This window comes from Ursus maritimus, unplaced genomic scaffold (genome assembly GCF_017311325.1).
Source record: "Ursus maritimus isolate PB19 unplaced genomic scaffold, ASM1731132v1 scaffold_24, whole genome shotgun sequence".
NCBI classification, from domain to species: domain Eukaryota; kingdom Metazoa; phylum Chordata; class Mammalia; order Carnivora; family Ursidae; genus Ursus; species Ursus maritimus.
This window is the reverse complement of record NW_024424897.1, coordinates 36,627,579-36,645,928: the sequence shown is the minus strand read 5'-3', so window position 1 is coordinate 36,645,928 and position 18,350 is coordinate 36,627,579. Positions and strand designations below refer to the sequence as shown.

At 43.6% G+C, this 18,350-nt stretch overlaps 1 protein-coding gene across 2 annotated transcripts; it reads right to left on the bottom strand.

The window, feature by feature from the left end:
* Positions 1–4,197: 4,197 nt before the first annotated feature.
* Positions 4,198–16,517, bottom strand: SLFN14 (schlafen family member 14). Of its 2 annotated transcripts, XM_040640991.1 has the most exons (6): positions 15,693–16,517; positions 12,572–13,686; positions 10,762–10,890; positions 8,086–8,800; positions 6,452–6,602; positions 4,198–6,340 (listed from the first exon to the last, which is right to left on the bottom strand). In XM_040640991.1, exons 2-6 carry the CDS (start codon positions 13,083–13,085, stop codon positions 5,768–5,770), a joined length of 2,082 nt encoding a protein of 693 aa, XP_040496925.1. In that variant the 5' UTR covers positions 13,086–13,686; positions 15,693–16,517; the 3' UTR covers positions 4,198–5,767. The 2 variants fall into 2 exon arrangements, with proteins under 2 accessions (XP_040496925.1, XP_008693628.2); XM_008695406.2 differs by having other exon boundaries at positions 4,198–6,602.
* Between the last annotated feature and the right edge of the window lie 1,833 nt (positions 16,518–18,350).

Sequence of the window (18,350 nt, the reverse complement as noted above, 5' to 3'; positions counted from 1 at the left end):
TAAATATATTCTAAGGGGTTTTAAAGGAAGAAGGAAGGTGGAGACTTTGCATTCTTTTTTTTTTAAAGATTTTATTTATTTATTCAACAGAGATAGAGACAGCCAGCGAGAGAGGGAACACAAGCAGGGGGAGTGGGAGACGAAGAAGCAGGCTCCTAGCGGAGGAGCCTGATGTGGGGCTCGATCCCAGAACGCCGGGATCACGCCCTGAGCCGAAGGCAGACGCTTAACCGCTGTGCCACCCAGGCGCCCCGAGACTTTGCATTCTAAATCACTTCCAATGTCCCAGTAGGAGAAGTCAAGATTCAGCAGCAGTTCCTGTTAGGAGTGCCTGACCTTGGACGCATCAGGAATATGACCTGAATCTAATCCTGAGCTTTATAGAAGAAGAAATTCAGATTTTTCTAGAATGGTCAGGAGTCTCTGGGAGAAGTGACAGATGTTAAATACAGGAAACAGTATAGACTAGTCAGCTATTTCCCTTACGATGGAGGCCAATGCTTTCTGGAGATGAGAGCTTGATAGAGGATCCTGATAACAAACATGAGTCTTTTTTTGCCTCTGGAGAGTATTTTCAGAGTATTTATACGTCCTCACAGTTAAGACCACCATATCAAAGAGTCCACTTATTTACCCAGCTTGGGCACTTACCAGACGTGTACCTTTGAGAAAGTTAAATTTTCCGTGCCTCAGTTTTATCATCTCTAAAATGGAGACAATATGTATCTATCCTGCAGAGATGTGCGAATGTAGGCAAAGCATTAGCAACCAGCATTAGTAGCTGGTTGTAGTAATAGCTCGATAAATAGTAACATACAGTTATCTTAAATTTTGTACTTATTTCAAATTGAAGCTTCTCGAAAACAATTTAATGTTCAGTCTCCCCAAAACTTTGGGGAAACTGGGGCAGCTCGCCTTCTTAGGAAATCTAGTTTACTTCTCCGCTTCCTCCTCTTTCCCTCAATGGGGCTTTTCATGCTACAGATTCTCTTCAGAAAAAAGTCCCATTGATGGTCAGAGACATCTATCTTGCCTTTTCTTTGAGATAGTACCCTACATCGGTTTCAAGTGACCAGAATATTTTTTCCATATAATGTTAAGGTCATACAAGGTTCCCATCTGTAATCTTCCAAGTTAAGATCTTCCTCTTGGGGAGCGCCTGGGTGGCACAGCGGTTAAGCATCTGCCTTCGGCTCAGGGCGTGATCCCGGCCTTATGGGATCGAGCCCCACATCAGGCTCCTCTGCTATGAGCCTGCTTCTTCCTCTCCCACTCCCTCTGCTTGTGTTCCCTCTCTCACTGGCTGTCTCTATCTCTGTCAAATAAATAAATAAAATCTTTAAAAAAAAAAAAAAAAGATCTTCCTCTTGGGTCCTGGACTAGGGTGATGAGCCATGGTTTTCTTCTCCATGCACCTGTTTCTGAGACACCAGTGTCTCAGTCATCAAATCTGACATCAGCATCTTGTTTTCTTGTTTAAGGCAATACATCGGCATGGTCAGGTACAGTCCTTGGGCTTTTCCTATCCACTTCCCATCAGAACCCTACATAAATGAGGTGAATCTTTGATCTAGGCCACCTTCTTGACCCGGAAATCTCATCTCTGGGGATTTGTAAATATACCAAAGAAAGAAAAGGCTGCATCCCTATGTGCCTGGCTTAATTTTAATAGTGTAAAATTATTACAGTCTGCTGGAATATTACGCTGCCAGAACCTTGAAATCTCAGACAGAGATAATAAGCATGTATTTCTCACAAATGCATTTGTAGGTCAGCTGGGTTTCAGTTAACCTAGTCGGGATCAGTCGAACCTGGCTCCAGGCACTGAGCTGAGCGCAAGCCCACTTCACATCTGTCACTCCTCAGTGACCGGTGGGGTGCCTGAGACCTAGTCTTTGCATGACCGGAGCAGAAGCCCAAGAGAACAAGCCTACTACTGAAATGGTAACGCCTCTGTGCACATCACAACGATTGATATTTCTTTGGCCAGATAGTCACGTGGCCATGCCCACATCAAGAGGGCGGGAAATACCCTCTTGCTGTAATGTTAGGAGCTAAAAAGAGTATAGCAGGGAGAGTGATGAAGTATTGGGAACAATAATGCAATCTACAACAACGCTTCACAAAAAGGTTCAATGGAGAAAATGCACACAGGATATAAAATTGATTGTACAACTTGATTGTGATATACTATTTTTGTATATCAACGAAGACCGGAAATAAATAAGCAAAAATGGGAAAAAAAGTATGCTTGGATAACAAGATGATAAGAACCTTTTATTTTGTCTTTGTCCATTTCTCAAACCTACATAATGGAATTATATCATCCTTCTTTTTTATTTTTTATTTTTTTAAGATTTTATTTATTTGACAGGATAGAGACAGCCAGCGAGAGAGGGAACACAAGCAGGGGGAGTGGGAGAGGAAGAAGCAGGCTCATAGCAGAAGAGCCTGATGTGGGGCTCGATCCCAGATCGCTGGGATCACGCCCTGAGCCGAAGGCAGACGCTTAACCGCTGTGCCACCCAGGCGCCCCCACCCTTCTTTTTTAAAGTAAGTTTTAGATGCTTATAACAGGTAAGTTATTTTATCAAACAAATTGTTGTATGCAGTATATTAAGGGTCTGTAGAAAAGTTTAGATTTCTAAGTCAATTACTCTTAGTCCCCACCAGTTCCAAATCTCAAACTCAAATCTAATGAACTTCCAGCAACATGGACCTTTAATTTTTGCCTCTTGCCTAAAAACAGTTTAAATTCCTTCATTCTTTTATTTCCTTATTTCAGTGTTGATTATTCTCCACACTGCCCTCTTTGAAGGCTCCAGAATTAGATAGCCATTTCAGTGAATAGAGGTATTGTCCCTAGCAGATCTGATTTTCTGAAAGCAGCAAGTCCATTCAACAAATAATTACTGAGCACCTGCCATGTCTGAGGCAGTGCACTAGTGGCATTTGGGGGATAAAGATGTGTAAGTGACCATCCTTACTCTCAAGGAGCTCACAGTCTGATGGGAAGAGAAAGGTGTGTATACATCTATTTGGGGACAGAAAGAACAGACTTGAGTTCAATAGTTCTCAACCTGGTGGTATATTAGAATCATCTGGATGACTTTTAATAAATGCAGATGCTCAAGCCCAGGCCTGGAGATGCTTATCTAATTGGTTGAGTGTTTGGCCTGATCACTGGTTGTTTTTTTTTTTTTTATTTGTTTGTTTGTTTTAAGTAGGCTACACGTCCAGGGTGGAGCCCAAAGCGGGGCTTGAACTCATGACCCTGAGATCAAGACCGGAGCTGAAATCAAGAGTCAGGTGCTCAAGTGACTGCACCATCTGCACCACCCATATACCCCAGGTCTCAGGTATTTTTTAAAGCCCTTGTCCCCCCCCCCCCGCAGATGTTTTAATGAGTAGCCAGGGTTGAGAACCACTGAGTTAGGCTTTCTACTTTAAGCCAGACTGAGCCGTTGGAGTAGACTAAGAACTGATAGACTCTCCAATTTAATATATAAAACAATTATTTTAAAAACAAATGATTTTATCAAAGTATATAATATATACATATTGTTTTAAAAAGTGGGATGGTACTGAGGCTTATGACTAAAATATAGCAGTTCCCTGTTTTTTTCTATTCCCCTAATCCCTCTCCACTTTGACTCTTTAAATTATTTTTAGAGAATTCACACATCTCCCATTATCCAAATGTTCATGCACTGGTATCTTTTGCTTCATCAGAAGCTAATTAATTGTTGAACTTTATTTCTCCCACCCAAAGTACCCCCAAAACCCCAAGGAAAGGTAAAAAGGAGGAAATGTCAAGTAACTGAAGCAGCAAGAGGCAGGGGAGAAGTTCTTCTGTTCAATCCATTCGCCAAGACTTAGCTGACCATTAGGTTCAGACTGACCCATCTGGTGGCCTGAGCAATTTAGAAAGGGCACTGTGAATGCTTTTCCAAGCCCTGTCTGCTTTTCCACCTCTCGGAAAGCTGATGTTTTTTATCTGAAATTATAGCCAGAGGACTATTTCCACACATTCTTTTNCATTCCTGCCTCCCCAGCATCAGTAAGTTTGTCCTAAGCCTTTCCAGAAATTAAAAACAATCTGGAAATAGGAATATCTCCAATGCAACGTAAAAATCCTTAGAACAGCAAGATTGCGTCAAAGAGCACAGCATTGGCTTCGCTATTTTGGGAGCTGAGTAAAGAAAGGGAACTTTGATTTTTATTTCTATTTCACATACATTGGAAAGGAGATGTGGTAGGAAGGTATTGCAAAGATCTCACGATGCCCACAGCTACTTCTCTGGCACAGTTTAGGATGAGTTTGGTACTATCATCAAAAGCCTTTTAAGTCACAGAGTGGCTCCAAAAGGAGAGACCAAATCTAAGGTAGGGGGATGGTGAACGTTGACTTGAGGAGTTGGGCATGTGAACAAGGACTTGACTGTCAAGTTAGGATTTCAGCAGGTAGAGGGGCAGGCGAGGGTTTGAAGGCTGAGAAGAGAGCACCGCCAGGAGCCAGGAGTGTGTCCTGGGGTATAAGTGGCAGATTTGCCATCCAGGCTCCATGGAAACTCAGAGTTAGATTAAAATTAACACCAAACCATAACAGAAGAGCTCAGGGATGTGCAAAGGCCTCTTAGAGACACACCACTTCCCAGGCCAGAAGCAGAGTATAAGCAGTTTTGAGCCTAGGTAAATGTATCCACGCGTGGAGAATGAATGGGAGAAAGTGTGTGTGTGTGTGTGTGTGTGTGTGTGTGTGTGTGTGTGTGTGTGTTGGGAGGAATGAGGGGGAAGGTTGGTGGTCAACCTGGAAACTTTAGAAACCAGGAGAGAAGCGAAATTTCATCTGAGGCAGAGGATAAGGAATACCTAGCCACCCTTAGCATTCTAAATTTGCTTTATTTTGTAAACCTGACCTGTCTAGTCCTTGTGGTGGAAATAACCCTATTTTAAAGATGATCACAATGGTGTAACATTTGAATGATTGCTGCAAAGCTATGCTTACATATTTTGGCCTCCTGCGTTACTATTGAATATACTGATTAGCAAAAGCATCTGGCCCACTTATTACTACAATCCTCACTGTGAATTGGCAGAATGAGATCTTCTGTGCATTGGTCTTTCGTGAGCTTGATTAGCATAAAGCCATCCCCAAGAGACTAATCCATACTTAGTGCAAAGAGGAAATCAAGTTCTGGGCCCATAAAGCTTGAGACCCATAGCCAGTAGTAGGAGGGGCTAACCGAGGTGCTGCCCTCGAGATACCCAGTCAAAGTTAGTAGCCGGGAGGGCATCCTACCTCCCACTCCCAACATAGGCCAGTGAGGCTGGGATGCCGTAGACATATTGGGAGAGGAGATAGAACAAAGGATGTGTTAGGAGCATGGAAAGCCTTGGAAATTGGTTTGGCTTGAAGACTTCAGGGACTCACTGCAGATACATTGGCCGGGGATGTCACACACTCTGTTCTCTATTTGAGGAGAACCTCTGGTCCCTGAAAGATGGACCGGACTAGGAAAACCAGAGGCAGGGACCAATCATCAGTCTGCTATGACTGTACAGGGAGGAGGTGAAGTGGAAGGGGAAGGGGACGGTGACAGCACATAAAAGGGAAGGGTCACTCCCGAGAAACATTTCTGTGGCTCCGCGCCATACTTACTGTGCCTTGATTTCCTCACTGATAATACGTGAGAAGGAGTTGCTGCCACCTGCCTGGGAGAAGGGACTCTGCTCTTTCCGGCTGCCTGCACTGTTAAAATGATTTTCAGAAAGCTGCCCTCTTTTCATAGAGCAGGTAGAGGTGTTTAATGGCTCGTGAGGCAAAGCAGAGCTTATGAGCTTCTTCTGACAGGGTGCACTCTGGACTAAGCCCAAATACAATATTTCTCTCCAGGCCCGAAAACTGCTGGATACTGTCTAAAATGATGTGACTGCCCCAAACACCGGAGGCCTGGCTGAACACAACCTTTGTTGCTCCATGGGTTTCACATAATTCCATTGCTTTTAGCAGTGCAAGCTCGTAGCGTCCTCTGTCCTCCCCTTTCCTGCACAGAATTGCAATGTCTTTGGGCTGATAGCCACATTGGAACAGGTCGTGACACCTTTCTGCCACCCGTTTCACAACCTGTTCCATAGTCAGGTTAGTCTCCATCTCACACACCCCAGGCAGAGCCTGGGCACGCACTGCCTCCTCGTAGGCAGCTTCCCTGAACAGTGACAGTGTGTCTGCGGACATGCTGGGGGGCGGGTTGCCTTTGATCCTCTTCATTTCTTCTTTCATGACCATGGCTATTTCTCGAGCACGGTGGATCCCGTTGGTGATTGTTTTTCGAGGAAACTGAGCAGATGGAGGGGGAAGGCCATTAATATCTGCATGACGGATTTGGAAAGGGTCCAGAAAAATCCAGAGAATCCCACGATGAAGGTTTTCACTTCCAGCTCCCCTCACCTTTGGGTGGGTGATGCTCCTGGCCTTCAAGTACCAGTCTCCATATTTGCTGCAGAAATTCTCAGTCTCATCCATCACTATGTGCTTAATCTTTAGGAACTCCCCTTGTAAGAAGGTCTTCCGGGTCACAGCTTGGCAGGTGGTTTGTTGGCTGTGAGGATGCAAGAGAGAATAAGGTTTCAGGCATATAAACAAAGGCAACCCCATGTATTCATTACTCTGTGGCTTGGAATCAGAGGCTAGTTCTCATCTAGAGGCTGATTCACAGATTCAGTGGTACCCTGAACACAACAAAACTGCGCTAGTCAAAGTGACCTCATAGACAGAATAATACATAATTGCAAACCCTACTCTTTGGGGTTATCTAACTAAATCTGCGTGCGAAACTTTTTAAAATGAACCCAGGTAGGAGATTTTATTTCTATTACGAGTCTGTTTCTGTTGCTTGGCAATCTCTGAAGACAAGCTCATTGCATGTAAAGGAAATCTTGAAAGTAATTTATGCCTGTTACTACCATGACTTAACTTTCTGTCCTTTTTAGAGCTGGAGAACAGGTCCTTAGAGACATAATTTTATGTGCAAAAGAGGTATGAGCTAGTACAAATTCCTCTAAAGCAAGTCCTATTTCCCTCACTTACTTGTGGTACAAAACCAAAGCCTCTCTAGATTCCGGTAAGGAAAACATCAGGAGATTGCGGAGTTCTGTGACATGTCAGGTAGGGTAACAAATCTATAGGGCTGTGCCTCTCTATTAACACTAAACGTATACATTCCTAGCATATAAGTGGTGACCAAAAAGGATTTATTGAATAAATAAGTAAACCAAACCAAAAATTAAAATGAGTTTGCCCTCAGTTTTTGGATTGCATAACAACCAATTTCTTTTACTAAGTTGAAAGGTGAAGATTTAAATCAGAGGCAGATTTGCATGTTTTCTGAAATTGTTGGTTCAGAAGAAGTCAAACAAATGAAAATATTTTACAAACAAAATCAAACGGTATTTAAATTCAAGTTCCTGTTAGGTATCACGTCTAATGAACTGAAATACTCTATGACTTTAGAGCATTAGCTATCAAGAAAAAGTATATATAAAGCAAGATAAATTGATTTCTTCTTTTCTTAAAGTTAAGGCCAGAGATTGTAGGGGGGAACATGTTTCTAGCTAGAGAAAGGTAAAGCAAGGTATAGTTGGCTAATTTGTAATGAGATGTTTAAGCCTGAGCATTGCAAAGTATCCATTTGTACTATGGACTCTGAGAAACAGACTGAGGGCCTCAGAGGGGCAGGGGGTGGGGGAATGGGATAGGCTGGTGATGGGTAGTAAGGAGGGCACGTATTGCATGGTGCACTGGGTGTTATACGCAACTGATGAATCATCGAACTTTACATCGGAAACCAGGGATGTACTGTATGGTGACTAACATAATATAATAAAAAAACATTTAAAAAAAAGTATCCATTTGTAGCTCAACTACCTGATCATTTGGAAATGTGTATACAGTTCGGGCTCTCACAGTTATGCAACTAAGGCACTGCAAAATCTTAAAACTAAAAACACAAATTAAACTTTTGTTGATACTGCGGAAAGGATTGACTAAAAATGTTTATTGCGTTGAGTTAGTAGCACTCTTACGTCACATAATCCTTTAAGGAGTCACTTTCACAAACATAAAGGATCTCTTTGGGTTTGCACTGGAACAAATCCTTAATTTTCTCCATGATCTTTATGGCCAGGGCTGTCTTCCTGGTTCCTGGAAAGCAGTGGATGAACAATTCTCGTGTCTCCTGAAGGCTCTCTGAAAGCAACTCACACTGCTCCTCTATGAGCAAGCTGAAAAATTCACAGCCCAGCTGGTCACTCAGAAGAGATCTAGAATACAGTGAGACTACGGTAAGGGCCTGCAACAAGTCTTCCATTTCCTCCTTGGTGGTAAGCCTGTAGCATTGGGGGTAGTGTATGAGGATTTCACCAGGGCTATGCTGTATGCTGGGCAGGGACATCAGCCTCGGAATAACACACACTTTCCCTGTGTAACCACCAACAGTTCCCAGTTTCTGCTTTAGCTGATGAGCAGTATTTCGGGCATACTCAAGCCCTCCATCCCAACTGGGGTTTACTAAGATTGTATAGAGTACCAGGGGACTGTTTCCCGCTATTAGGAGAGCATCACAGAGGACATCCTGCTCTTTCCTTAAGCCAATATCACTAGCCCAGCTTCTAGAAAATATCACAATCCCCTGAGAACAAGGATATATCTGTGTCTTCATTAATTCCTTGAGTCCTTTATGATCTGAGAAGAGCTTCTTACAGAGGGATTCTGGTTTAAACTGTATCTCTTCCTGTGTCACTGAAAATGCAAGAAATAGAAGTTACTAACTAAAATTTACAAAAGCATATTGTAAGTATTCCTGCAACATCATAGGAAGAAATGAATCTAGCCATGGAACTATGAGTTTCCTTGGGTGCAAAGAAAGCACCTCCTCTTTTTTTTTTTTTTTTGATGTAGTCCTAATAATTTGTTTTTGCTTTTGTTTCCCTTGCCTCAGGAGACCTATCTAGAAAGATCCAGTAATCACAAAACTGGGCATTTACCTGAATACAAAAACGCTAATAGGAAGGAATATAGGCACCCCTATGTTTATTGCAGCATGACTTACAAGAGCCAAACTATGGAAGCACCCCAAGTGTCCATCTATAGATGAATGGATAAAGAAGATGTGGTATATACATACAATGGAATATTATTCAGCCATAAAAAAGAATGAAACCTTGCCATTTGCAATGACATGGATGCATCTAGAGGGTATAATGCTAAGTGAGATAAGTCAATCCGAGAAAGACAAATACCATATGATTTCACTCACATGTGGAGTTTAAGAAACAAAACAAATGAACAAAGGGGGGGGGAGACACAAACCAAAAAGTGGACTCTTAACTATAGAGAACAATCAGATGGTTATCAGAGAGGAGGCGGGGGGAGGGGAGGGATGGATAAATCAGGTGAAAGGATTAAGAGGACACTTATCTTGATGAGCACTGAGTAATATACAGAACCGCTGAAGCACTGTATTGTACACCTGAAACTAATGTAACATTGTATGTTAACTACACTGGAATTAAAATTAAAAACTAATTTTTTTTAAAAAGAAAGCACCCCCTCTTCACAGGCCAGGACTCTGAAGTTCCTCCCATTTCTGGCAGCTCTTGTACAGGGGAAGGCAACAGGGAGGAGTCTTCACAGAAGAGCCTACTGGCATCCCCTCCTCAGCCGGAAGTGGCCCACTCCTGCTAGGAAGGTATTCTTTCCTGCTAAGGGTTTTTCTGTGTGTGTGTGTGTGTGTGTGTGTGTGTGTGTGTGTGTGTGTGTGTACGTACACGTACCTGATGCTTTAGGGAAGTAAGAACTCTGCCTTCAGAACATTGATTCTTTTTTTTTTTTTTAAAGATTTTATTTATTTATTTGACAGAGAGACAGCCAGCGAGAGAGGGAACACAAGCAGGGGGAGTGGGAGAGGAAGAAGCAGGCTCATAGCGGAGGAGCCTGATGTGGGGCTCGATCCCATAACGCTAGGATCACGCCCTGAGCCGAAGGCAGACGCTTAACTGCTGTGCCACCCAGGCGCCCCCAGAACATTGATTCTTAACCTGTGGCAATTTCGCCCCCTGGGGGACATTTGGCAATGGCAATGTCTGGAATATTTTTTTGTCAGAGCTGGAGAGGTGCTATGGGCATCTATAATGGGTAGAGGGCAGGGATACTGCTAAACAACTGACAGTTCATGGGGCAGCCCCTCTCAACGAAGAATTACCCAGCTCGAATGTCAATAGTGCCCAAATTGAGAAGCCCTGCTTTCGGAAGGGTCCGGGTAACCCCATGGCTCCCCTCCTTCTCATTGGAAAGCCAGGGGGGCAGTTCTCTTGTGGTATAGCCTTAAGGAATTTAAATTCTCTCAAATTGGGAGACCAAAAGCCATATGTGATTAGAAACCCCAAAGCACACAAAAATGTAGTGTGGATACAACTGAGAAGCAAGGGTCACCATATTTATTATTTAAGGACCATTGTGTCTGCTAAATCCTACATTTGACCTCCTCTAAGGAGAAAGCCTTGGACTGATTGCTACCAATTCCTCCCAACTTAGTTTTTTTGTGGTTTTGTTTTGTTTTTTAGTCAACTCTATGCCCAGCATAGGGCTCAAACTCACAACCCCGAGATCCCGTCACACGCTGTATTGACACAGCCAGTCAGGCGCCCTCCCCAACTTAATTTTAGAAAACAGTCTTTTCAGCTGAAATCAAGAAGGAATACCTGGAAACAGACGTTGTTGTAGAGGCCCCTTCAATTCCAGGACTTTCATGGGAGATGATGGGCTTCCCAGTGCTGATGGAGCCGGTGCACGCAGGGGCAAGCTGGCGTTGGTGGTCAAACTGGAAGTTGCTAAACAAATACATGGCAAGTTGTTTCAGACGAGAAAGAAAATTCGTGTTTTTTTTTTAAGAGGGGGAGAAAGTTGGGGGGCAGAGGGGGAGGAGAGAGAGAATCTTAAGCAGGCTCCACGCCCAGCACCAAAGCCCAACATGGGGCTCAACCTCTTGACCCTGAGATCATGACCTGAGCCGAAATTAAGAGTCAGACGCTTAACCGACTCCACCCAGGCACCCCAGAAAACTCCTTCTATTGCTTTTACTACTGCTGACATGTCATGTGCTCCGTGCCTGAGCCACTCTCACACTTTCTATGCCTCAAACAGTTCATATATGTTAGGAGAGGAAGCCTAGGGACTCCAGAGGGGTCACCCATCTTCTAAGTCACTGTGTGACTCATCTTGGGCCAGTCATTTTTCCTCTCTCCTGTGCAAAACTGAGCTAGTGACCCCTACATTCCCTTCTAACTCTGATATTCTGATTCCGGATCATCCCTAAGAGGAAAGACTTAGAGTGGGGGGAATCAGAAAAAGTTAAGCACAGTATTTTTTTATATTGTTTGTTTAAGCCCCCCATTCAAGGTTTAGATGGAACAGAAAGTGGCAGGATCTCTCCTTTAGGGTGTGTGTATATGAGAAAGGTAAACTCCAATTTAGGGCAGGAGAAGGATCCAGCAAAATCACTCAAGTTTTGATCCCAGCTTCTTTTATCAAATTTGAAACATACTGATGGTGAGGGCAAACTGATAAGCTCTGTTCAGCCTGGAAGTCCTTTACGGATTGATTAGAAATCACCAGGGCTGATTCAGAGCCAAACTGTAAGGTAAGTGAAACCTCGAGGAGTCAACCTCCCCAACCCTCGCCCCTGCCCAGCATCTTGCATTGTTTTTTTCCTCCCACTTGGTGGTGCCCCAAGCCTGCTGTTTAAGGTGTTAGCTCCTAATGTTACAGGAACCATTCAAGTTTGTCAACAAACTTCCCTTGAAAGAATTAGCGGAGTCATCCTTAAACAGTGTTTCTCTCAAATACCATCTTTAGAGTGATACTGTTGGTGCACGCTTTTGACTAGGGATATAGCCTGCAAAATTCTTTCAACAGGCAGTCACCGAGCCTAAAAGAGAACTTTCACTAATTCATGGCTGACGGGATAACTTTCCCAAAATGGACTAACATCCAAGCATTTCTTGATCTCAAAGAGTTCATATTCTGAGTCTTTGGAACTGAAAATATATATATTTTTAAAGCTTTTATTTTAATGTAATCTTTACACCCAATGTGGGGCTCGAACTCATGACCCTGAGATTAAGTATTGCATGTGCCCTGGAACTGAAAATATTTTTTTAAAAAACCCTATCATGGGAGAATATTTGTAAGCAAAATAGCTTTCTTCGCTTCAACTAAAATACCTGACAGAACAGCCACAGAGGACGCAGAAGGGGCTCCTCCCTGCAAACAGGATTATGACTTCCCTTCTGTGTTTTTTTTTTTTTTTAAGATTTTATTTATTTATTTGACAGAGAGAGAAGACAGCCAGCGAGAGAGGGAACACAAGCAGGGGGAGTGGGAGAGGAAGAAGCAGGCTCCCAGCGCCCAATGCAGGGCTCGATCCCAGGATCCTGGGATCACACCCCCGAGCCGAAGGCAGACGCCTACCAACCAAGCCACCCACGTGCCCTGACTTCCCTTCTGTTTTACCTGACTGAACACCCAGCATCATGGCCACCCAGTGCTCCACCGTCAGCCTTGTGACAGAATTGTCCCTCATGATCCAGGAATCCGGGGTCTCTGAGAATAGGACACAGCAGAAGGGCTCTACTTGAACCGCACAGACGTAGCCGTAAAGGACATCTTTCTGGTACACGTTCAAGATTTTGGTAGTGAAATTCACCTGCGGCTTCTCACAGCAGAAGTGGAACGCTGGCAACTTTTCTACACAGTTTTCTATCTCTTTTTTTAGTAAGTCAGGGTTCACTTTTTCTTTTTTACATCCAAACACTTCTTTGGTCTTATCATCTACACCAAAAATGAGGTATCCCCCGAGGGTGTTGGCAAACGCAGAAACATAATGAGGCAGCATTTCTTTAATCCGGGGGACGATCTTTTTGGTGGTGAACCTTTTAAACTCAACATGGGTTGACTCGGTAAAATTGAGTTTCTCCTTATACATGAGCTTGTCCTTTTGAAACAACTCTGAGGCAGACATCCTCATGTCTTCTTCTTCCTGAATGTCTCCGTCGGGAACTTTCTGAGAACTCAGCTCCTTCACCCCCGATCTCCCTCTTTGGGCTCTAGACTGCTTCTCTCAGAGAAGCTCCAGGGCACTGCCGGCATTCAGGTTGACCGTGGAGGTCACAGCTCTCTGGTAGAGATTGGAGCGCAAGCTGCAAATTCGGAGGGGGAGGCTGAAAACATCTGGGCTCCAGGACTTCACAAAAATCAGGAGGGTGTGCCCCTGCTGCATGTAGTCAAGGTATTTCTGTGAACCGGAAGGAAGGAGCTTTTGGAAAGAAGTTTCCAGATCCTGTCCCAGCCCGTGGCATCGGTAACTGTAGGTTTTATCATCAGTCTCTGCTTTGATCACACCCCCTCCAGAGTTTAACAGGGCACACGTGGCCTGGATGATTTTCTTATTCTCGGCTTTTTTCAGAGAGCGATTGGTCATCTTCTTCCTGTTCTCTTCTCCAAAAGTCACCCTGCCCACGTGTACGACTGTCTCGGGGTAGAGCATTTCCATGTCGGTCTGGAGGCCGGCCATCCCAGCAGCCCCTCTATGCTCCAAACGGTAACAGAAGGAGGTTCCAGTAAATAACCTGGACAGAAACGTGGTTTCTACATTAACAAGAATCTCAGAGATTACAATATTTTCTTTGAAGTCATAAATTATTGGAGATACATTTTAATATTGGAAAAAATCTTTGATAGTACCGTTCTCTAACAACTTTGCCAAGATCCCGAGCCTTTCCAGCATGAAGAGGCATGGATGAAGATGAATGCTTACTATTTTGCCATCATGGGAAAATTACATTGCTGAAGTTTTTAATCGTTTTTTATTTAAAATCAGGAAGCGGCAACAGTGAGCCCAGATCTAAAGGGCCTGAGTTGGCATGGGAGCCAAAGCAATTATTCGAGAATATGCAGAAACGGGTTGAAACCAGAAGATGCTCCTATTTATAATTCAAAGGGGAAAGGAAGGAAGGCAACAGAGAACTAAGGGAGGATAGTCCTGGGGTATATGTGATGGAGAAGATCTTGTTATAAAAACAAACATAAAACTTGGTATTCTTTATGCCCTATTTTATACATTTAAAAAATTTTACTCCTGAAAGAATGTCTATTGATACCAAATGCAGAAATCAGTGTGGCTCCTCAAAGCTTCTTCTAAAAATACATCTCTTCAATACATTTCTTCATACACAGTGCTAGGTAGGGGCAGGAGTTTTCTTTCCCTCCTCAACAGTTCTGCCCTGTGCCGTGGGAACCTCTAAGGCTTGGAAGAGAACTGAGCCCTTGGGACATAGTCAATAAACTGTGGTCAACCTCCTTTTTGCTTCACAGACCAGAGAACAGCCACCCAAATTGAAATGTGGGCTCTGCAGCAAATGTTTCAGAAACAACCCCCTGAGCTTTTGTTAATTGCAAAACAAAATATTTACTAACCCAAATCAAAATTCTTCCTCCAGGAGAAGAGAGCCATTTCTTCCGTGCAATCTTCGCCAAGTGGAGGCCATGTGGGTGTTGTTTACACCCACCAAGGGGGAAAAAAACAGGCATCCCACAGGATGGCTGCCCTCCTCTGCCATTAGTTTGCTATCGGTTGCCTTCTCACTTCCTCCAGGCAAACCAGAATCAACCTGATGAATTGTTTTTTCATACAGAAGCATCTTCTCTAGGTAAATGTAAAAGTATGGCTCTTTGAGAAATTTCTGATAACATTCTATTCATATAACAGAGTCACAGAAGTTGTTGGAAGGAACTTTAAAGATCTTCTGGCCTAACCATTTACCTGATTCTCTTTTTAAAAATTATTTAAAGTAATTTCTTTTTTTTAAAGATTTTTTATTTATTTATTCGACAGAGATAGAGACAGCCAGCGAGAGAGGGAACACAGGCAGGGGGAGTGGGAGAGGAAGAAGCAGGCTCACAGCGGAGGAGCCTGATGTGGGGCTTGATCCCAGAACACTGGGATCACGCCCTGAGCCGAAGGCAGACGCTTAACCGCTGTGCCACCCAGGCGCCCCTAAAGTAATTTCTATACCCAACATGGGACTCGAACTCACGACCCCGAGATCAAGAGTCACACACTCCTCCAACTGAGCCAGCCAGGCGCCCCCATTTGTTTGATTTTTAAGTCCTCTCTATAATTTTCCCAACTCCCAACAAACTGCTTTCCAGGAAGTGCTTGAACACCTCCAGCAACCAGTAACTCACTACCTTTCAAATTAGACCCTCCTGTTTTCTGACAGCTGTGTTAGAAATGGCTTCCTGATTTTTCAACGATAATTTGTCTCCCTATAACTTCCACCAGCTGGGGCCCACAGCAAAATCTAATTGTTTTTGAACTAGCAGAACTATACCCTCTGGACCGCCAAGACTCACTGATGTTACTTGGATGCTGATAACGACTATGATAGATACAAAGTTTTCTGAGATTCTAGCTCCGTATGAAATCCTCTCTACACTTCCCCAAATTTCTCACTCGCTGTCCTTTACCAGTTTACAAGTTAGCTACTCTTCGACTAAGTCCTTCATGTTCTCCGACATGAATTACCCCAAAGATGAGATGGATGAGATTAAAAAAAAAAAATTCCTTTTTTACCTGATACTCTTGCTTTTTTCCTCTTGCTTTCAGTTCCCCATGTGGCTTTGGTCTGAATATTTGCCTTCTGTCACAGCTCCTGCTGCCCTTTGATATCAGCCTGGGAGGAGCAGAAACTCTGCCAGACTCCCCTAGTCTTCGTAACACTGACCCACTGAGGAAGGCTGATAAGGACTCCAGAAAAGCCTATGACAGGGCAGATTAGTAAGCCAGGCTCTGACCTCTGGGAGTGAATGAAGTGGTAATGGACACATTCGGGGGTTTTTGAGTGAGGGGCCAAAGCTAAACTTCCCACCTCTGAAGAACGGAGTGTCATATTCGCATATCCGCATACAGGCATCTCCTGCCCTAGGTAATGTCATTTCGTAGTTCAACGTTTATTTTAAATGAGGCTCCCCTGTACATATCCATTATGAGAATTGTCAGCCTATTCCATTACCCTCCAAATCATTTGTTCTATCCTATTTACCTTTATCTTCTTTTTCCTGCTCTTCCTTTTTTGTTGGGCATAAGACCCAGCCCAGAAAAATGCTCCTTGGTGAGGGGCTGGCTATTCCTATCTGAGAGGATTACACATGATTTTTTATCTAATTTCTTTTCTTTTCCTTTTTGTTTCTCTTAACTGGGTTGGGTTTTTTTTGTTTGTTTGTTTGGTTGGTTTTTTTTTTTTGGTCTTTCCTAAGTGTCTACACTGAACATCAATTGTTTTTATAATTAAAACAACCCAATTAAATGAAAAAAATAAACAGATGAGAGAGTTATCTCCTTTGGAGATGCTGGTTAAATTGGAGCAAGCTTCTGGGGCCCCTGGGTGGCTCAGTCTTGATTAAGCGTCTGCCTTCAGCTCAGGTCATGATCCCGGGGTCCTGTGATTGATCCCTGAGTCAGGCTCCCTGCTCGACAGGGAGTCTACTTCTCCTTCTCCTCTCAGCTTGTGCGCTCTCTCGTTATCTCTCTCTCAAATAAATAAATAAAAATCTTCAACAAGAAAATAAGATGTAAGAAAAAATTGCAGCAAGCTTCTTGTAGTAGGCTGAAAAACAGCCTCTGATGATTCTGATTATGAACCTGTAAATCTTAACTTACAAGGAAAAGAGGTCTTTGCAGATGTGATTAAGTAAGGATCTTGAGATGAGGGGATTATCCTTGATCATTTGGGTGGATCCTACATTCAGCCCAGTGTTCCCCTAAGACAGAGGCAGAGGGGATGTGATACACACAAAGGAAAGGCGGCAATGTGACCAAAGAGACAGTCCAGAGAGCGATGTGGCCACAGGAGAAGAAATGCCAGCAGCCACTGGAATCGGGGAGAGGCGCAAAGTGGATTCTCCGCTAGAGCCTCTGGGGGGAGCACAGCCCTGCCAGCACCTTGATTTCTGCCCAGTGAAACTGATGTCAAACTTCTGGCTGCGAGAGAATACATTTCTGTGGTTTTACGTAACCAAGTTTGGGGTGATTTGTTACAACAGACAAGGGAAACTTCTCTCCCTTGAAATCATACCATCAAATAACTGTGTGTCTGTTTCAGTTCGGTTATCGTGGTGGGGTATTCTCAAGTGGGTTTCGGGACGTCCGTAGTTTTTTTTTTTTTTTTTTTTTTAATTAGCTGAGGTTACTGTTCCCACCAAGTTCTGCTTTGCTGGCATTACTGTTTATACCTGTTTGGCTGAACAGAGTTTCCAGGATAGGAGACAGAACAGACGCTGTCATGAACTATCAGCACGGCAACATAATAAACTCCAAAGGTCTGCTTTTGGCTTTTTCACTCACTTCACCTCCAAATTCAGTCTCACCTTTAGTTCCGTCACGTGCCTTAGCTCTCAGCCTCTCACACTGAAATCCTTCTGATATTACTTATGTGTAGAAAGAGAAAAATGACCGTCATTTACTGGGTATGTGCTTTGGGGTGCAAGGGGTCAAGCTGGGAGTGTGACATACCACCTGGAGACTGAGATTACACGGCCAGTAAGTGGAAGAGTGGGAGTTCAAAGCCAGGTCTGCCTACTACAAATGCTCCTATTCCTTCCACTGCCTTTCAAGTTTGGGATTTTGGATTGCTTAAGAGTCTTCAAAAGCAGTAATCTACCTAAACATCTCCTTTCTTTCTTCCCAGTGAACAGGAAGAACATTATTTGGGCAGGAAAACTAGGAACTGGATTGTTTCCTCCTCTCCCCCACCCCTTCCTTCTCCACCTCCTCTTCCTTCTCCTTCCTTTTCAGTGCACTTTGCAGAACCAAATTGCGAGGAGGGATAATATGAATGAGGAGCAGAGGGAGTTTCTCTTCCTTCTTTGAATTTCCTTAGTTAAGCCTCCTGGATATGAATGGTTAGGTTATCAGGCCAGAGAGGATCTCACATCCTGATTCTCATAACCTCAATGCAAATGTCCATGATACAAAACAACTTGAAATCAGTAGCTTGGACAGTGCTTCTGCTTAGTTCTTGGGAAAGCAATCCAGCCATGCTGTTGCCAATTGGCTAAACACTAGAGCCTCCAATTTATTTAAGATGTGTGTATTCACTAAGCACTTCAGTTTATCAACAGTGATATTTAGGGCACAGCCCTTGCACATACTAGACACAAATTGCCAAATACCAGCCTCCGTCTACTCTCAGTTCATTCATAGAGATGGTTCCAAGACTACAGAGAGCACGTT

Coding starts and splice junctions, on each gene's coding strand:
- SLFN14 (XM_008695406.2), bottom strand. CDS start 13,085: ATGAGGATGTCTGCCTCAGAGTTGTTTCAAAAGGACAAGCTCATGTAT. Junction 10,891..12,571: donor GATGCTGGGTGTTCAGTCAG/GTAAAACAGAAG, acceptor GTATTTGTTTAG/CAACTTCCAGTTTGACCACC. Junction 8,801..10,761: donor ACAACAACGTCTGTTTCCAG/GTATTCCTTCTT, acceptor TTGCATTTTCAG/TGACACAGGAAGAGATACAG.